This window comes from Staurois parvus, unplaced genomic scaffold, assembly GCF_062004578.1.
Source record: "Staurois parvus isolate SC_StPar_1 unplaced genomic scaffold, SC_StPar_1.0 ptg000607l, whole genome shotgun sequence".
NCBI classification, from domain to species: domain Eukaryota; kingdom Metazoa; phylum Chordata; class Amphibia; order Anura; family Ranidae; genus Staurois; species Staurois parvus.
Genome location: NW_028318403.1, coordinates 503,025 through 521,890, shown reverse-complemented (window position 1 = coordinate 521,890; position 18,866 = coordinate 503,025). Strand labels below are relative to the sequence as shown.

The following is an 18,866-nucleotide window of genomic DNA, read 5'->3' as shown; positions in this document are numbered from 1 at the left end:
ATTTATCTATAGCAATGACTGCCATTTGGCAAATCAAACAGAACAAACAAATGTAATCTGCACAGCACTTAAAGCAAACCTCAAGGCCTTTTACAAATAGGAAAAAAAGAAAAACTTGGAAAGACGTGTATGAGCACATGCATCTTCCCAGTTGCTAATGCTACTGTATGAGCTTGGCAGTTCCAATGGGCTCTTTGATCCTCCCCTTCATGGAAACACCAATTGTGCTGCATAATAGAAAACATCATAAAGTACACAAATCTACAAGTCTTGTATCTGTTTAGATATGCTGTCTTGTGGCCTGTGCTTCTTTTACATTTTAACCGCCATTTACCATGAAGATAAATACAGGCTGTGAATCGGTCTGGAAGATATCACATATACTTGGTGATCTGTCCCAATTATTTGTCTAAATGTGTATCTAAACCCAAAACAGAAAAAAAATATATTGCAGTTTACCAGTTAGCTGTCCCAGTGTGCCAATGCTCACCCACTGCACTGTATCTGCGGAGAAGCAGCACGGTCACCTTAGGACTACAATAAACTCCACATTTTCTCTTCTCCATGACATAGAGGGGAGGGGTTCTGTAGTCCACAGAGAAAGCTGGGAACAATGTAACTGATAACCGGCAGCAAAGGCATGGAGTACAGGGAGTTTTTGCACATTCAAAAAAGACAGAATACTTTCAATAATATATATAACAGACCAGAAGGGAGCAGTTCATTGTTAGGGCTTACATACACTTTAAAGCCCCCCAAAATGTATTTTATTGCAGCTTAACAATTCATAAATGTGGTGGCTGCAATCATATTCTTTTTTAGTCTTTTTTCCTATTTTCACCTGGTGATCCAGCCAGTAATTCTGTTATTTTTCAACTTATTTTAACAGACCAAGCTGTCCACAAAAAGTGGCAGTTAGAGGAATGAGACAGTTTACCACTGACAGGTGTGCTGACAGTTATCAGCTTTTATTTGTTTACGTAAAAACCTTTATCCCAAAAGGAAAAAAACTGTCAAAGTAACTACTTATAAAGTATTTTCTGGAGTTCAGCTTTAATTTGTTAGTCAAGGCCATCTAAATCTGCTAGTCCATTTAAAGTTGTTCTAAACCTCAGACATGAAATATGAACAAAGCATATCCCTCCATAGTATGCACTTGTCTCAATCCAGAGCACTAAGTGCCATGTCTCTGCTATCAGCATAAATCACTTATGACAAGTTTTCTTGACACCAAAAAAGATGGCAGGGGAGGGAGCTCCAACATACAGCCTGTGATTTACAGCCTCAGCTCTGTTCCTTTGAGCTGTGTGGAAGGGGTGTGTGTCTCTTCCCTCCAATCATCTCTCAGAGCTCTCCTCACTGAGCTCTGCAGTGTGTAATTTGAGCTCCCCGTCCCCTTTTTTCTGAACCCTTAACAAGCTTTATATAGCACTTTGAACAGATATAGAAAAGAGAAGACTGCAGATAATCAAGTCAGATAATCAGGTAGGAGACTCTGTCCACTACCCTACTGTCCGACACCTTCCACTACCCTACTGCCCCACACTGTCCACTGCCCTACTGCCCGACATCGTCCACTACCCCCGACACTGTCCACTGCCCTACTGCCCGACATCGTCCACTGCCCAACATCGTCCACTACCCTACTGACTGACATTGTCCACTGCCCGACACTGTCCACTACCCTACTGACTGACATCGTCCACTGCCCGACACTGTCTACTACCCTAATGACTGACATCGTCCACTGCCCGACACTGTCCACTACCCTAATGACTGACATCGTCCACTGCCCGACACTGTCCACTACCCTACTGACTGACATCGTCCACTGCCCGACACTGTCCACTACCCTACTGACTGACATCGTCCACTGCCCGACACTGTCCACTACCCTACTGACTGACATCGTCCACTGCCCGACACTGTCCACTACCCTACTGACATCGTCCACTGCCCGACATCGTCCACTACCCTACTGACTGACATCGTCCACTGCCCGACATCGTCCACTACCCTACTGACTGACATTGTCCACTGCCCGACACTGTCCACTACCCTACTGACTGACATCGTCCACTGCCCGACATCGTCCACTACCCTACTGACTGACATCGTCCACTGCCTGACAATGTCTACTGCCCTACTGACTGACATCGTCCACTGCCTGACACTGTCCACTACCCTACTGACTGACATCGTCCACTGCCTGACAACATCTACTGCCCTACTGACTGACATTGTCCACTGCCTGACACTGTCTACTACCCTACAGACTGACATCATCCACTGCTCTACTGCCCAACATCGTCCACTACGCTACTGACTGACATCGTCCAGTCAGTAGGGTAGTGGACAATGTCAGTCAGTAGGGTAATGGACTGTGTCGGTTAGTAGGGCAGTGGATTATGTTGGTCAGTAGGGCAGTGGACGATGTCAGTCAGTAGGGTAATGGACTGTGTTGGTCAGTAGGGCAGTGGACAGTATCGGTCAGTAGGGCAGTGGATTATGTTGGTCAGTAGGGCAGTGGACAGTATCGGTCAGTATGGCAGTGAATTATGTTGGTCAGTAGGGCAGTGGACAGTATCGGTCAGTATGGCAGTGGATTATGTTGGTCAGTAGGGCAGTGGACGGTATCGGTCAGTAGGGCAGTGGATGATGTTGGCCAGTAGGGCAATGGACAGAGTTGGTCAGTGGATGAGGTCAGTAGTTTTTTATTTCTTTAATTTTTTTAGTATTTTTTACCATTTCATTTTTTTTTGCAATTGTATTTTTTAATTATGTTGGGGGGGCTTTGGTGAAATATCAGCTCCCTATGTCTCACTTTTGAGACAGAGAAAGAAGACTAGGACTATGTCCTCAACCTCAGATGCACAGAATGAATGAACAGGAAGAGCTCTGTACTGTCTTCTTGGTCATTCATAAACCAAAGCATAATAAACGCTCTTTTACTACTTTTCTAGTTTGCTATACTTTGGTTTATAAAGCAGCAGAAATAAGAGCAACCTGGATAGGAGGGGTGGCGGAAGTGGTATATAGAGGAACTGATCCCCTTCATTTTCTTCCTGCCACCACTGAATACCAGTGGGAGGGAGAGGAAGAGAAGCCGGCATTCAGTGGCAGCAGAGGAAAATTAAGGGGATCAGTTCCTCTACATGCCGCCCCCACCACCCCTGCTGTTCAGCTGTGACGGAGGCCGCAGAGGTGACCCCTGACACTATGCCAGTGTTGGGGTCCCTGCAAGTCATACAGGGGTTCCCCTGCTGCACTACAAGTCCCAGCATGACCAGGACTCACCTCTCACCCTCCACAGCTCCTGTTGCTCCCCCACACATGGGATATCCCAGTACAAGGGGAAACCGGAGAAGTCTTAGCCCCCCTCAATGTATAGAAGTTCCCCAGCCCTGTATCTTGGACTGTAAAATGTTCTCACATCCCCTCCTTCTCCCCCCATTCTCCACTCTCACCTTGTCCCACTTGATGAACTTGATGCCCATTGTAGCATCTGTGACAACTGGACTAGCTCTCAGTATGACTGAGGACAGGTCAGAGGCAATAACAGAAGAGGGAGGTGAAGAGAGACCAGCAGAGACAGTCTTGGAGGGGGAGGTGAGGGGAGGAGACAAAGGAGGAGGAGGGAACAGAGTGGCTTAGCCAAAAAGGACACGGAGCAGCGAAGGGAAGTCGGGTCTGCGCACCAGAAGGGAGGAAAGTTCCCTGATCACCGCAGTCCTTCCTATCATTGCCCTGAGCTCGTTACCTGCCTCCTTCACTCAGCAGCCCCATCTGGCCTGGCACCTATGTGAAGGAGTGATTTGCCCATTGCATACCAGAGACCCCGCTGCCCACACCGGCACAATGACATAAAATGTAAAGTAAGAGGTAGGCCGCATGGGCCCCCCTGGAGCAGGGGTGGGGGTCGCAATTGTGACCCCTGTGACCCCTGACGCTACCCCAATGCCAAAAGATATGGCTATTCTATACTATCAAATCTGATAGTAAGGCCATTATACCCAGATTATCCGTGGATGTCTGCTTGTTAACAAATACCTTATGAAGGTTAATAGTTGTGGCTTTCTGGGGTATTAAGCTGGCTGGATCTGTAAATCACTGAGTCAATGATCATTTATTGTCACATTTTTTTAGACACCAGTTTATTATACGCTAGCTGTTGGGAGCTGTATAGGTACAAAGATTTGTGGTCACAGTAAAGGTGCTGTACTGCATGAAATTATCATTTTTATGTGGCAGCAGCAGTTCTGGCCAGTACAACTTGTATGGCATCTTCCTCTGTCCTCCCATCCTGTTTAGTGCTAGTTTGTTTAATCCTAGATAGACCCTCCCCATTTCATCTTTGTTTCCTCAGTTAGTGTTAGTTACAGACTCAGAAAAGTCATTGTCTTCTAACAATTCAAAAGATTGGACAAACATTCATTGTACTGAAATTAGCTGAAGTAAAATTGCATTGAATTCAACTTCTGTGTCTTATTGAAGAGTTAAGCTGCCTGTGGATGGTGCTAAGGAGGTATATCAATGCATAAAGCAACATTTGAAAAAGAACAAAATACTTCCTAAAAGTTACCCAAGTGGAACTTTACTGATATCTGGCCTTTTGTGATGCATGAAGGTACAACAATATTTATTTTACTAAGGGAATATGATGCATAGACTAGTTGAAAATATTCACATCTATAGCATTGTTTCAGTAACCTAGAAGGTCTGTCTCTTTAGCATGGGATATAATGACATCTGTGTAACTCTCACATCTTCTTATAAAATCTGAATTAATTAATTGGTCATCTTGCCACAAGCCTGTCTTGATTATGATTTAATACACCATGTAGGTGCCAAATGTACTTCTCAAGGTTCCATTGATAACCAAATGTTACTTTCCCTGAATGATTCCCAGCCCTCGGATAACTAGTCACTATTTCATTGGTCTGCCATGTGTATAAAAGGATTGCTAACAAATCAGAGGGTCCCAAATCCTCATTGTAAGAAAATGGCACTATTTGCCCTCTTCTCATTTATAGCACTTGTAAGTGCTACTTATGGTAAGTATTGTTTTAAGACTTTCATTAATTAGAATTGACCTGTTACTTTATGATAAACAATTATTTTGGGACAAGCTTTTCTTTTTATACTGAAATGTACTAATGTATCTAAGGCAGTATATCATGACAGTTGTGTTGGTTATATGGTAAGGTCCATATAACATTTATACAGATGAATTGCTTTTGTCATTTAAATAGTTGTGTTTCTGTATATTTCTATCTGCTGTGGATAAGCCATTGGAAGTGGAATACATAGGCATCATAAGGGCTGCTATTAAAAATCATGGAGTCCCGTACAGCCTATAACAAATTATATTTCTGCTGAAATGCCACAGCCATAATGCTGTGCCTTGCAGTCATGGCAAAAATTATATCTGTAATGGAACCAACCCAGACTGCGCTTGAGTACTTCCGTTAGAATACCGCTTCCCTGTCCAAACACTGACAACAGACACCACAGCTGACCATACAAGACTAGACGGCACCAGTCTGGAAGTAAACCAGGAGGTAGACTAGTTTATTTGAACAAAGATGCAAGATATATACACTCCGGAGATAATCCCCCCTCCCTGCAGAATGACACAGGATGGGGCAATCTACATTTAGTAATAACAGACACACGGGTATTCAAACTTCACACCAGCAGACAGTCCCATCAGGAGGGAGGGCTGCTGGAGAAACCCCCTACTAAGCTAATACACATAAACACATACATCCCATAATAGTTTGCTCCCAAGCAAGACACACAATAGAAAAACGGGATGCAACCACATGACATTAAACAATCAACAACCCCCACACAAAATTGGGACAGATCACCCTGTACCCCTAACAGGCACAGGGTGATTTACACATAAGAGGGATATGGGGAGATGAGACAGGGGTCTCCCAACCTCTCCAAAGTGAGCTGGGTTCCATGGGCCCCCCACCCAAAGTGACTCCCGTCACAATATCCTTATCAAACAAGATCTATTCAAGTGAATAGAACTAATGTGGGGTTGAAGCAGGTGGTGAGGAGGCAATATACCACCTCAATATCTGTTGAATGCTCTCTGAAGAGCGATCCAAATGCTAATTGCTCTTCAGAGAACATAGCACACATTACCAAGTCCTTCATTTTTTTTACTGTTTTTTTTTTATTTTAATTTTTAAATTTTTTTTTAGAATTGTATTATTTATTTTTAAAATGTTTTAAACTGTCCTGTTGGGGGGGGGCTTTCGTGAAATATCAGGAGTCTAAACATACTCCTGTTTTGCATTTGAGACTGAGAAACGGAGTAAGGACATAGATACATCAGTCTCTTTCTCTGCAGCCTCAGCTGCACAAATTAATGAATAGGAAGCGCTTTGAGGCTTCCTGTTTATTCACAAACTGAATCATAGTAAATACAGTTTACTATGCTTCAGTGATGCATGGACACAGTGAGTGATCAGTATTGATCACTCACTGTGTGCACTCAGAAAAGGAAGGGGTCGGTAAATAGGACATATTTACCGCCCCCTTCTCCCCGCTCTCTATCTTGAAATGACACCCCTGTGTTCCCTCAGCAGCTGCTGCCGGGAGAAGAGAGGAGGGAAGTCATTATCACTGCAGGGGAGGGGGGGGGCACACAGGGGTGCCCAGCAGTGCTGCAGAGGAAGAAGCGCACATGGGGTAACTGGACAGCGGGGGGGGGGTTGATCAGAGTGGTGGGGGCACAGATGCTAGAACTGAACGAGGAAAGAGGAATAAAAGCTGGCAACACCAGGTTAACAGGTGCATTGGCCCCCCTTTTGAACTGATGGGGACTGGGCCCAGTACAGGAGGGATGGTTGTACTGCCTTACCAGTGACCATAAGTGAAGAGTGTAAGAGTAATAGAACGCTTGATCCCTCATGTCACCTAAAGTCTAAGCATACATTGCATGGTCAATGGCAATGAGAAGCATTGTGGGTATTTCATGTCATTGGGGGATAGAAGTTCAGATAAATGTAATCTATGGCTTTCATTAGAATAATACCTGGTGATCCTACCATGAATGTTTTGCTCAGATTCTTCCACATCACTTTGTCCCTGCCTCCCAACTGTGCTTGTGCCTTGTCACCCGGTCACACACCATTTCAATGGTGACTACAAGTGGATATTTGAACGCACTGTATGCAGGCTTGATCCACTGTTGGCATCATCAGGAAACTCGCCCTAAGAAAAGCCATGCACCTATTGCTTGAAGAAACGTGTCATAACTAGGAAAGATTGCAGCATATATAGCAGATAAGAGATAAAACAAATTTGCAAAGAGAAAATATATTGTTTCCCAATCCTAGGAAAGCTGACAGAGGTAGGTACATACTAAAGAAGATCAAACATAGTCTTTGAAAAAAAATCTTGAAATCATTAATTATACCCATATACCTATTTTTCTAGCTGTAGAACATCTTATATTATGGAAATAACCATGTGCGACATATCAGCATCGATGTCACTCCACTTCCTCAAACTTAATATTTCTAAAACAGATCTCATACTATTCCCTCCAGCCCGTGCCCCCCCCCCCCGACTTCTCCATCAAGATCAATAATTTAACCATCAGTCCCTCCCGTCATGCCAAGGTACTAAGTGTAACGCTTGACTCCCATCTGTCCTTCCAGCCCCAAATCCAATCACTGTCCAAATCTTGTAGACTTCACCTCTGCAACATCTCTAAGATACGACCGTTCTTAACCTCTAAAACCACTAAGCAACTTATTCAATCCCTTGTTATATCTCGACTTGACCAGTGTAACTCCCTCCTCATTGGCCTACCTCATCACAGGCTATCCCCTCTTCAGTCTATCATGAATGCTGCTGCCAGACTCATCCACCTTACTAACCGTTCCATATCTGCCTTCCCTCTGTGCCACTGGCTTCCCATTGCCCAACTAATAAAATTCAAATCATTAACAATAACATATAAAACCCTTTATAACTCTGCCCCAAATTACATCACCAATCTTGTCTCCAAATATCACCCAAACCGTCCTCTCTGCTCCTCCCAGGACCTTCTGCTTTCTAGCTCCTTTGTCTCCTCCTCCCATGCTCGTTTCCAGGACTTTTTCAGAACCTTCCCCATCCTCCGGAACTCTCTACCCCAATCTATCAGACTACTCTGCCCACTTTTAGTTGATCTCTGAAAACCTGTCTCTTCAGGGAAGCCTATCCTGCCTTCAGCTAATAATGGAATCTTCTATTCCTCCTATCAGTCCATCCTCCACAGTTATTACCTTTTGTGCCACCAGCCCCTCCTTCTTAGATTGTAAGCTCCAAGGAGCAGGGCCCTCCTAACCCTCTTGTATTGAACTGTATTGTTGCTGTATTGTCTCCCTTTATATTGTAAAGCGCTGAGCAAACTGTTGGTGCTATATAAATCCTGTATAATAATAATAATAATGTCTAGAAATACTCAAGCCTGTTGACCATTCCTGTGGTTTTCCAATAATTCAAAGATTCATTAAAGTTCACCTATACCCGAACCGCTCCTTCTTCCTTTTAAACACAAAATTCCCATTATACATATGTACCTTTCTTACTGCAGTCTTCTGATAACCCTGCTGACTTCATGGGTCCTTCCTTCTCCTTGGCAGTGGCAGGGGGCAGTCTTTCTTTCTAGACAACCTGGCACTCACACATCATTACGTGAACTCCAGGCTGTCCAGGAGTACTGTGAGCCCGGGCAATAATGCATGTCCATGACGGCCTGGGCTCACAGGAAGAGGCCTGAATGATGCTGGATATCATATATTCCAGTAGACTGGTGGTATCTTGTGGTAGAAAGTACTGCAGTGGACAGTTCTGGATTAAAGGTGAACATTGCAGCTAAAGCTGCTTTTTTTTTTTTTATCCTTGCTCAGCCTCACTATAAAAAAAACTTGAAAGGTGGGTTTGGTCCAAGCTCTACATGCACATTTGTGAAACACTTATTCAAAAGGACTGGGCAAAAGGCAATGGAGATGTGCATAGAGTGACCAATCAGAAGTAATCTTTCACTGCAATAAGTAGTAAAATGAATTGGTTGTCCTGGGTTATTGTACTTCGTCACCTTTGCTCTATACACACATTTCAGCATTTCTGTTTACATAATTATTTGATTCTTTCATACCAATCTATAAACTTTATACTGTGACATTTTCATGTTTCGTAATGTAGGTTGTGGTAGGCCATCCATCCATCCTGTCCTCACTGGATATTCCAGAATTGTGAATGGTGAGGAGGCCGTTCCAGGATCCTGGCCATGGCAAGTCTCTCTGCAGGTAAGATTGCTTTCCATTGTAATTTATACCATGGCCATTTCAAGGCACAAAACAGCCAAGGCAGAGGTTAAAACAGGGTATTTTATAATCCACATTTGCATTTAAAGTACAGAAAAAACGAGTATCAAAATTCAGAATAACGCAAACACTGAATTTTCACTTAATGCATGTTACGTTGTATATGTTTAATTTACAAAAATGTTTATAAATATGTGTAGCATCCTCCTAGGTAGCTAGGGGGAGCTAGCTCAGGTTTTTCAGCTAGGAAGGCTGAGTCATATTTTTTTTAGATCAGAGCTGAGAGGCTCTGCAGTTCAGTTCCTTGATAGCTCTACCTGCTCTAGAATTTTGGAGAAGATTCTAGAAGCAGTGGGTGGAGGTGAGGAGGGGCTAGCCTGAACACTTTCGGGACCTTGGCCAATCCCCAAGCAGGAGGCTTGGCATGGGGCCAGGGCAGCCTTTAAATGTGCTAGAGCCTGCTCAGTAGCAGGAGAGTTTGGGTGGAAGATGGAGTGAGAAGGCTGAGGTGAAGAAGCCTAGGAGGGGGCCTAGTTGGGTAGGGGCCTACCTCCAGGCAGTGTTGCTGGAAAGGACGATCGCTCAGACCTCATTGGCCCCCAGAGCACGGACCACCTGTGCAACAGGGAAGCAGCTACCAACCCACCAGCTCATAGGAAAGGACTGAGTGAGTAGTCCTACACCCCCTGGGCCAGGTAAGGGGACAAGAGCACTCTGGTGGGAAACCTGATTAGCTCCTTACTCCTTCACCTTAAAGTGGCAGGCACTGGATCCCCTGACCAGGGATTCCCTCAGACAGCTGGATAAGAAAAGTATTATCTGGGGTCTGGGGTGGTACACCATGAAAGGCTGGATAGCTCTCCAAAAAGATCTTTCTGTGTAAAGATTTGTACATTGTTCCAGGAAGGTATCCTCAGGTGCAGTTCCATTAGGCATCCCATACACCCCTTACCCCATCCAAGTTCAATACCCTTAATAAAACCTAAAAAAACAAGCTAAAGGACTGTTTACTGTCTCTGGAATGCAAGTCAGTGGAAAAATGTGTGCTGCTTGGCTGTACAGGACGATAAAGGGACCTAAATCTTCAGCAACTCCTAAGGGGATAGTGCTACATGTTTGAAGTCCTCAACCAACATATAACATTGCTGAATGCAAATTCTTTAGAGTTTTTTTTCCCCTTTTGTAGTTACTGAGTCCTATGGTATTCTTTCCCCATGGAATGGTCTCTCAGTTATTAGCATTATCCATATTTTATGTTTTTCTTGCCTAGGAAAGTTGTAAAGTGCATCAATGGTTAAACTGAAAAATCATATATTTATTTCCACATTGCATTTCAAATATTTCAAGCCTGTTCCTAGACATCTGAATGATCTTGAAGTTTGTAGACTTACTTTGTGAAGATCCCCATAGATTTACTTTTATTATTTATTTATTATAAGTACCTACAGTATATAGCGCCATCAATTTACACAGCGCTTTACATATATTGTACATTAACATCAGTCCCTGCCCCCGAGGAGCTTACAATCTTAGGTCTCTAACTCACATTCATAAATACACATACTAGGGCCAATTTAGGCAGGAGCCAATTAACCTACCAGCATGTCTTTGAAGTGTGGAAGGAAACCGGAGTACCCGGAGGAAACCCCACATCCACAGGGAGGACATGCAAACTCCAGGCAGGTAGTCTTTGGAATTTGAACCAACAACACTAGTGTTGCTATTTGGAAGTACTAACCACTTACCCACTGTGACAAACATTTATTACCTACATGGAAGAAAAATATATTTGAAATATATTTAAAAAATATTCTTCCCAAATATATTGAGATATATCTGAAATGCTACAATTTTGCTCATATTCAATATATTTCAAAATATATTTCATTAAATATATATATATATATATATATATATATATATATATATATATATACAGTATATACTATATGCTGAAATGCGTTTTTATTATAAAATATTTGAAAAATATTTTTAAAAATACATTTCAGATATACTGTATATCTTTAAAAATACAATTGAAATATATTTTGAAATATATTGAATATTACCAAAATTGTAGCATTTCAAATATATGTCAAAATATTTGGGAAGAATATTTAAAAAATATATTTCAAATATGTTTTTCTTCCATGATGGGAGTTCTTAGAAATGGAAAGTAAACAACAGGGACGTTTCAAATCATTCAGGGAATCCAGGAAGTTGGGTAAAGACATGACAAGCAGACAGGTAGAACACACAACATGAAAGGAAATGTTTCATGCAAGCTTATATTGGATTGTCAAAAATATCTATTGTTACTATATTATTATAATGCTGATGTTGCAAAATGAAAGTGCATGCCGTGACCATAGAGCTCCTTTAAAGATAAGGGTATATATTGTTTCCTGCCTTCCTGTTATAGGACAGAACTGGTTTTCACTTCTGCGGTGGATCACTGATCAGCGATGAATGGGTTGTTACTGCTGCACATTGTAGTGTGAGGTAGGTGCAGAGCTTATTTTCAACGGGATCGTGGGGGAACGCACGGGCGTGCTGGAGGGTCTATTGATGCTGACTGTTGTGGATCTATTGTAGCGGGGGGGTTTAAGTATTGCTTAGGGCAGGGGTTGTCAATAATTGTTGCTGGAGGGGTCTACCATTGTGTTTAGATCTATTGTTGCTGGTGGGGGAATTTTTGCTTTGGGGTTGCTATGTTGTTGGGTTAAGGGGGGTTCACTGTTGAGGGGGATGAGTCTATTCATGTTGGCTGCTGGGAGATCTATTGTTGCCAGCAGAGGTCTTTTGTAGCTGGGGCAGATATATTGTTGTTGGTGGGCATCTATTGCTGATGTGGGTGTATTTTTTCCTGGGGGATGGTCTATTGTTGGCTGGAAGAATCTATTGTTGCTGGGGGACCTGCTGTTCCTGGGGGGTCTATTATCATTAACCATTTCCATACAATTTACTTAAAATTTATACTTTGCTCTGTATTCTCTAAAAGGAGCAGTACTAGGAGGTAGATAGGGGGCAGAGACAAGAGAGGGGGCTAGAGGTAGGCCAGGATAGAGAGAATACCTGCATCTATTCTTTGAGAAACAAAGTCCTGGGTAGGAGTTACCTAATACAAACTTGTGAGAAGGGAAAATATAATGTACTATTCAGTACTCTTACTATTGGACCTTTCCGCTGCTTTTGATACAGTTTGCCACCTGCACTTTCTCAAAAACTTTCACTTCTTTGGCTTTCAAGACTTTCCTGGTTCTTCTCCTGTCTATCTAATTGCTCCTTCTGTGTCACCTACTAATCTACCTCCTCCTCTCCTCTTGATCTTTCTGTAGGGGTCCTGCAAGGCTCCAACCTCTAAACCTTTTTCCTTGGCCAGTTGATAACCTTGCATGGCTTCTGATGTCTCTATAGATGACATTGAATATATCTGTCTATCTGTCAACTCACCACTTCAGTCTTCTACATCTCCAGTTTACTAACAGACATGTTGAAAACTCTTAAACTCATAGTATTTCCTCTCCCATGCCCCTTCCGCAGACTTTTCTTTTTTCAGTCATTTTTACTGACCATTTTAGATAATGCAATGAAAGAAAAGTGGGAAAACAACCCAGTGGGAAAATGTTACAGAATAGAGTACACCAGACTTTTCCATAGAGATTAATAACTATCCTTCACTCTCCTCATACCAGGGTGCTAACTATAATCCTGAAGTCCGGTCTCTCCTTTCAGCCCTACATCAAGTCACTGTCCAAATCTTGCTGCCTTCACCTCTGTAACATTTCCAAAATACGCCCCATATACAACTTATTCAGCCTACCAACCACTGAGTGTCTGTCACTCCACTTTGCCAATCCCTTTACTGACTTCCAATTACTCAACAAATAAAATTCTAAATATTTACAACAACCTACAAAGCTATCTTCCACTCTGCTCAGCTACATAACCAACCTCTTCTCAAAAAACAACCAAGCTGTCCTCATTCTCACAAGACCTTCTGCTCTCTAGTTCCTTCATCACCTCCTTCCATGCTCACTTCCAGGATGTCTCCAGAGCCTCTTTATTTCTCTGGAATTCTGTACCCCAACCTTTATGGGTATATCCTATTCTGTCTGCCTTTAGGTGTTCCCCGAAAACTCATGTGTTCAGGAAAGACTTTCTCACTTCTTGCTAACAACAGAATTTAACTTTCTCAGACAACTCACTCCCACACAATAAATTTCTTTTCTGTCTTTTGTCCCGCCTTTTAGATTGTAAACTCTTGTCTTCAATTGTATTCAGCATTAAAGCCCAACTATAGGAAAGTTGAAAATTGCTTGCTTAGGTCTAGGGGACATAGAAAAGAAAATTTACATACCTGATCCAATGATCTACCTGTCCAAGGTCCTGACAGTATCAAGACCAATGGAGGATCCTTTGCTTTGCTCTGGATGTGATGGCACCAAGGGGCAGTCCACTGCCAATGCATGGGGGAGTGCCAGAGTGCACAAATTCTCCCCTAGACTAAAGAAGCAGTTTTAACCCTTGCAATGCAGATGCAGACCCCCTACATGGGTTACTTTTTACATTTCCCAGAGCTAAGCTTTAGGTTTTTTGAGCCACAAAGCAAGTTAAATGTATTAACTTGCTTTGCTGTGGAGACATGTTAGGCCAAAGTGGTCTTTGATTAGATTTGATGGTGATCCATTCCTTCCTTCTCCAAATCTTTCATATGGTAATGGGAAACACATTGTCTTATGAAAGTATTTCAGGTCTGCATTCTCAGCTCGTTCTTTACACTCTGTAATAAACACCTGAAAATGACCCCAATGCACAAAACGTGTTCCAATAATGTATTCTGTTTTACAGAACTTCACACAAGGTTGTTCTGGGTGAATTTGATCAACGTTCATCTGCTGAGAACATTCAGGTTAAATCTATTGCCAAGGTACATTTCAATTTTTGCTTCAGATTTGATTAGACTTTTATTTTAATTGTTTGCAGCCTTGGTGTTGTACCAACATATCAAATGTATGATGCTTTGACCCTTTAAAATCTTTGGCAGTAATATCCCAACATAAAAAATAATTCTTTATAAAATTCAACATAACTCTAAAACATGGCTTTAACAAAAGCAAAACATTATGTTGGGGATTAACTAAAACTGGTGCACTGAGGATCTGGTGCAGCCGTGCCTGGTAGCCAATCAGCTTCTAACTTTAACTTGTTTAATTAAGATTTGACAATAAAACCTGGAAGCTGATTGGTTTCTATGCAGAGCTGCACCAGATTTTTCACTCTCCAGATTTAGTTAATAACCCCTTATATGACAAATAATATTTACCCTCCTTTCTTCATTTAATTGGGCTATTAACAACCTTTTGTAGCTTTAGAGAATTTTTCCATTACCCCAGTATGAGCCTAAGCTGTTTTACTTGTTGTGAAATGTGATACACACTTCAGTAATATCTAACTAATTGCACAAATTGTATTTTAGGTCTTCAAGCACCCAAAATACAGCTCATTTACAGTTGTGAATGACATCACTCTGATCAAGCTGGACTCTCCTGTCACTGCCCAACCACAAGTATCCCCTGTCTGTGTAGCAGAGGCAACTGATAACTTTGAAGGTGGTATGAGGTGTGTCACCACTGGATGGGGACTGACAGATTCCTCTGGTATGAAAACCCATTTTTTATTCAAATTAAAGATAAAAAGATGTGTACGCTACTTGAAGGAAAGTTCTTCATGAGAAAAACATGAAGGTTGCCATTGTTGACCCTTCTGAAAATACCATCTGTATGACTGTCATTGTGACCTCTATACTTTGTGTTACTGACCTGAAACAAATGTATGTATGTCTGACTTTTCTCAATTTTCTTCATCTACTGTATATACTTGTTCCAGATTAGGGACATCAAAACTATTGAAGTTAGCAGGTCAGCATGACAACCATGCAACTAGTAATTTTAAAAGTGGATCAACAGTGACAGTCCTCATAGTTTTAACAGGACATTATAATGGAGCTCCTTTTATCTACTCGCCCTTACCATGCATGGCTTTCAGGCCATCCATGGGGTGTCATGCTATCCTTGGTCTTTAAGACACTCATGCATCCTCTTCCTATTTTAGATCTTGTGTCTTCTCCAATGGTGGGTGATCCTTAATAGTGTAGAGAGCAGGGCCAACATCGTTGTATGTGAGTCTAGGGTGTTGTGGTGATGCACTGCACTTAAATAATGTCCTAAATATTTTGGGATCTGCTGTATATACTTGTTCCAGGTCAGGGACATCAAAAAGTATCGAAGCTAGCAGGTCAGCACGACAGCCATGCAACTAGTAATTTTGAAAGTGGATCAATAGTGACAGCCCTCATAGTTTTAACAGGACATTTTAATGGATCTCCTTTTATCTACTCGCCCTTGCCATTCATGGCTTTCCGGCCATCCATGGCCTTTCAGCCATCCTTGGTCTTCAGGCCACTCATGCATCCTCTTCCTATTTTAGATCTTGTGTCTTCTCCAGTGGTGGGTGATCCTCAATAGTGTAGAGAGCAGTGCCAACATCATTGTATGTGAGTCTAGGGAGTTGTGGTGATGCACTGCACTTACAGAATGTCCTAAATATTTTGGGATCTGCTGTATATACTTGTTCCAGGTCAGGGTCACCAAAAAGTAATGAAGCTAGCAGGTCAGCATGACAGCCACACAACTATCAATTTTGGAAGTGGATCAATTCAACAGTGACAGCCCTGGAGCTTTATTTTTTTTACTACGCACTGTATGAGTGCAGGATGCTGCATTTACACAAAGTCCTCAATATTTTGGGTTCAATGTGTTTAGGTGTTACGCAACCCAAAAGATTAAGGACATGTCTGTCTTTTAAAACCAAACCAACATTCTGCATAAAATAATGTTCACTATAAATTCAAACAAATGTTTGCAGATAAAGTCACAATATGAAAAAAAAAAAAAAGTCACAATATGCCTTGATAGTAGCTACAATTCTGTATACTTTTGCCTGCTCTTGGCCCAATGAAATCTTACCACCCTACATAGGTTACTGTGATATGTTAAATACAACTAAGCTGATGCATTGAAGCTGGAGAATACAAAATGAGTGCACAATTGTAGTTGTTGCCAATGGCGACTAATCAGCTTCTAATTAGCTGACTAATTCTTCTTTCATTTTATGAAAAAGTTCAAATAATAATTCTGATTGGCTGTTATGAGAAACATAAAATCATGGAGTTTTGAAAATCTCTGCCCAGAACCCTCCTTTAGTTATAAAGTGAAGAAGATTAATTGACTATTTTTAATCCTTATGCTGCTAGCATTAGTAAATAGATAGGAAAGTATGTGATATTTACTTATTTTAAACTTTTTTTACATTTCTTCAGTTACTTCCTGGTTTCCTGCCTAGGCAAATGATGCCATACATCCCAGCAGTCTTCAGGAGGGAGGGAGGGTTGTCAGCTTAGCCAATGCCTGAGCTAAGGGTAGATGGATTCCAGGAAGGAAATGCTGCATGAATCATCTGCCTTTACTTAAGATGGCCACTGCCATAAATGCTAGGGGGTATTTTTTTAATTATTTGTCAGCAAAATAAAGCATGGAGACATGGATGGATGGGGGAGTTTGCATTCACTATTAACAATTAATTAAATAGCATTTTTGGTTTGTGGTGCTCAGATACAATGCAAGTTCCACTTTAAGAAGGGACCTCTGTGCATTTGGTTATAAAGGAAATGTTTGGAATACAGCATGAATGTAAATGGGTTTATTGGTGCTTCCTCCTCACAGCAAGCCAAACCCCACCCAGGCTGCAGCAGGTAGCTCTTCCACTTCTCACTAATACTGAATGCAAGAAATATTGGGGCAACAAAATCTATGATGTGATGGTCTGTGCTGGAGCTAGTGGTGCCTCCTCTTGCATGGTAAGTTTACTTGTCATACAAATAATTTGTAATGGGGATAACTGTTTAAAGGACCAGTCCACCCAAACTAATTTTTTTTTATATAGGTAATCAAATCCAGTCATTTTCTGGATGTCTAGAAAAAGTGAGAACTCACTGCCTATCTGTTGAGCTTGCCCAAGTTTATGATCTTCAACAAATATTTTATTTTGGTTTCGGTAGAGTGGGGAAGGGTAGACTGTCTGACAGTCTATGGCCCTGTTGAGATTTCCCCCTACTTCCTGTCCTGATGACAATGTGTCTTATTCCATTCATGTGGGAGATTGATTATACCTCACTTCCTGTTCAGGTGACAATGCAGTGGGCAGGGATGGGACTAGGTGGGGGCAGGAGGGACAGGTGCCCTGGGTGCAGTTCCTTTATGTGTTGGAGGGCCCCATGAGGCAGAAGCCTATAGTGTAAATTCAACGAATGTGAGGGCCCACCCTCACCCTTTCCACCTTTCCATCATTTACTGACCCACCCTACTCCCTGGGGGCTGCCCTACCTGACAGAAGGAACCTGAACAGAGGAGTAGTGATGTCTCTATTAGTGAGCCGGTATCTGCACCAATGACATATTTAGGGGGTACACCAGCTACCAGCACTTGGTGATGCAGGTAGGCTGCCCAACAAGTTTTTTTCTGTTGCATCTTCTCCCTGGGCACTGGATGGTCTTTTCCCAGGACTGGATGTGGGACATGAAGTGAGCGGAAATCTCTCCAATTAAGCCTCAAAGAGTAATCACCCACTCTATCCAAAGCTGAAAGAAATAGGTTGGAGTTACATTTTCAGTATTACCCCTTTTAGAATTTTTTTTTTCTGTTTCAAAAAATAATTAATTGGACTCCTTAAATTTTAGGGTGACTCCGGTGGACCTCTTGTGTGTGAGAAGGAAGGAAGCTGGACATTGGTTGGCATTGTATCCTGGGGAAGCTCCACTTGTTCCCCATCTTCTCCTGGAGTGTATGCACGAGTCACTGAACTCAGAGACTTCATTGACCAGACCATTGCTGCCAACTAAAGATACTGCTGTATTTCAATAAAGATAAATGAAGTTATGAAGAAAACATTGTCATCCTATATTTTATGCATTTCGTATTGGTTTCCACTCTAAGCAGAAAAAAATGGAGTCCTTTTGCATGAGCTGTAAGAATCTCCAGTGTTCTGCTGCTAACCTGGTGTTCACATCACAGTGAAAAAAAAAATATAACACCACAGAGTGGAGCAGTTCAGAGTACTATACAGCATTCTGTATCCAGAGGGAAGTGGTTCATAGTATATATCATTCATTGCAGTATACAATACACAGGGTATCAACCTGGAATACAGCATGGTGTACAGCACATGTGTCAAACACAAGGCTCATGGGCCAGATCCAGCCCACCTGGTTATTTCATATGGTCCTCGCACCTCTCCTGCAGCTGCGACCCCATAAACTCCACCATTACCTTGTCTGAGCAATCTGCAGCATATAGGCAGTCTGCAGCAGATCCTCTGCCTCTCCGTACAGCTGTAAAGAGGCTCGTCTCTGACAACCCCCCCAATCTTAGCAGTCGGCAGCAGAAAGGAGAACACAACTCCTCCTACAGA

The 18,866-nt window shown here is 42.2% G+C and overlaps 1 protein-coding gene across 1 annotated transcript; it reads left to right on the top strand.

Annotated features, from left to right (window-relative positions):
• Positions 1–4,994: 4,994 nt before the first annotated feature.
• LOC149449689 (chymotrypsin A-like) lies at positions 4,995–18,308 on the top strand. The gene is made up of 7 exons (XM_089692841.1): positions 4,995–5,054; positions 9,217–9,320; positions 11,761–11,840; positions 14,190–14,268; positions 14,818–14,998; positions 17,123–17,256; positions 18,136–18,308. Exons 1-7 carry the CDS (start codon positions 5,003–5,005, stop codon positions 18,295–18,297), a joined length of 792 nt encoding a protein of 263 aa, XP_089548967.1. The 5' UTR covers positions 4,995–5,002; the 3' UTR covers positions 18,298–18,308.
• Positions 18,309–18,866: the final 558 nt, after the last annotated feature.

Excerpts from the sequence above, each read along its gene's own strand:
- LOC149449689 (XM_089692841.1), top strand. The coding sequence starts at position 5,003 with ATGGCACTATTTGCCCTCTTCTCATTTATAGCACTTGTAAGTGCTACT. Across the intron at positions 5,055-9,216 it reads ACTTGTAAGTGCTACTTATG|GTTGTGGTAGGCCATCCATC; the intron begins GTAAGTATTGTT and ends TTCGTAATGTAG. Across the intron at positions 17,257-18,135 it reads GTGGTGCCTCCTCTTGCATG|GGTGACTCCGGTGGACCTCT; the intron begins GTAAGTTTACTT and ends CTTAAATTTTAG.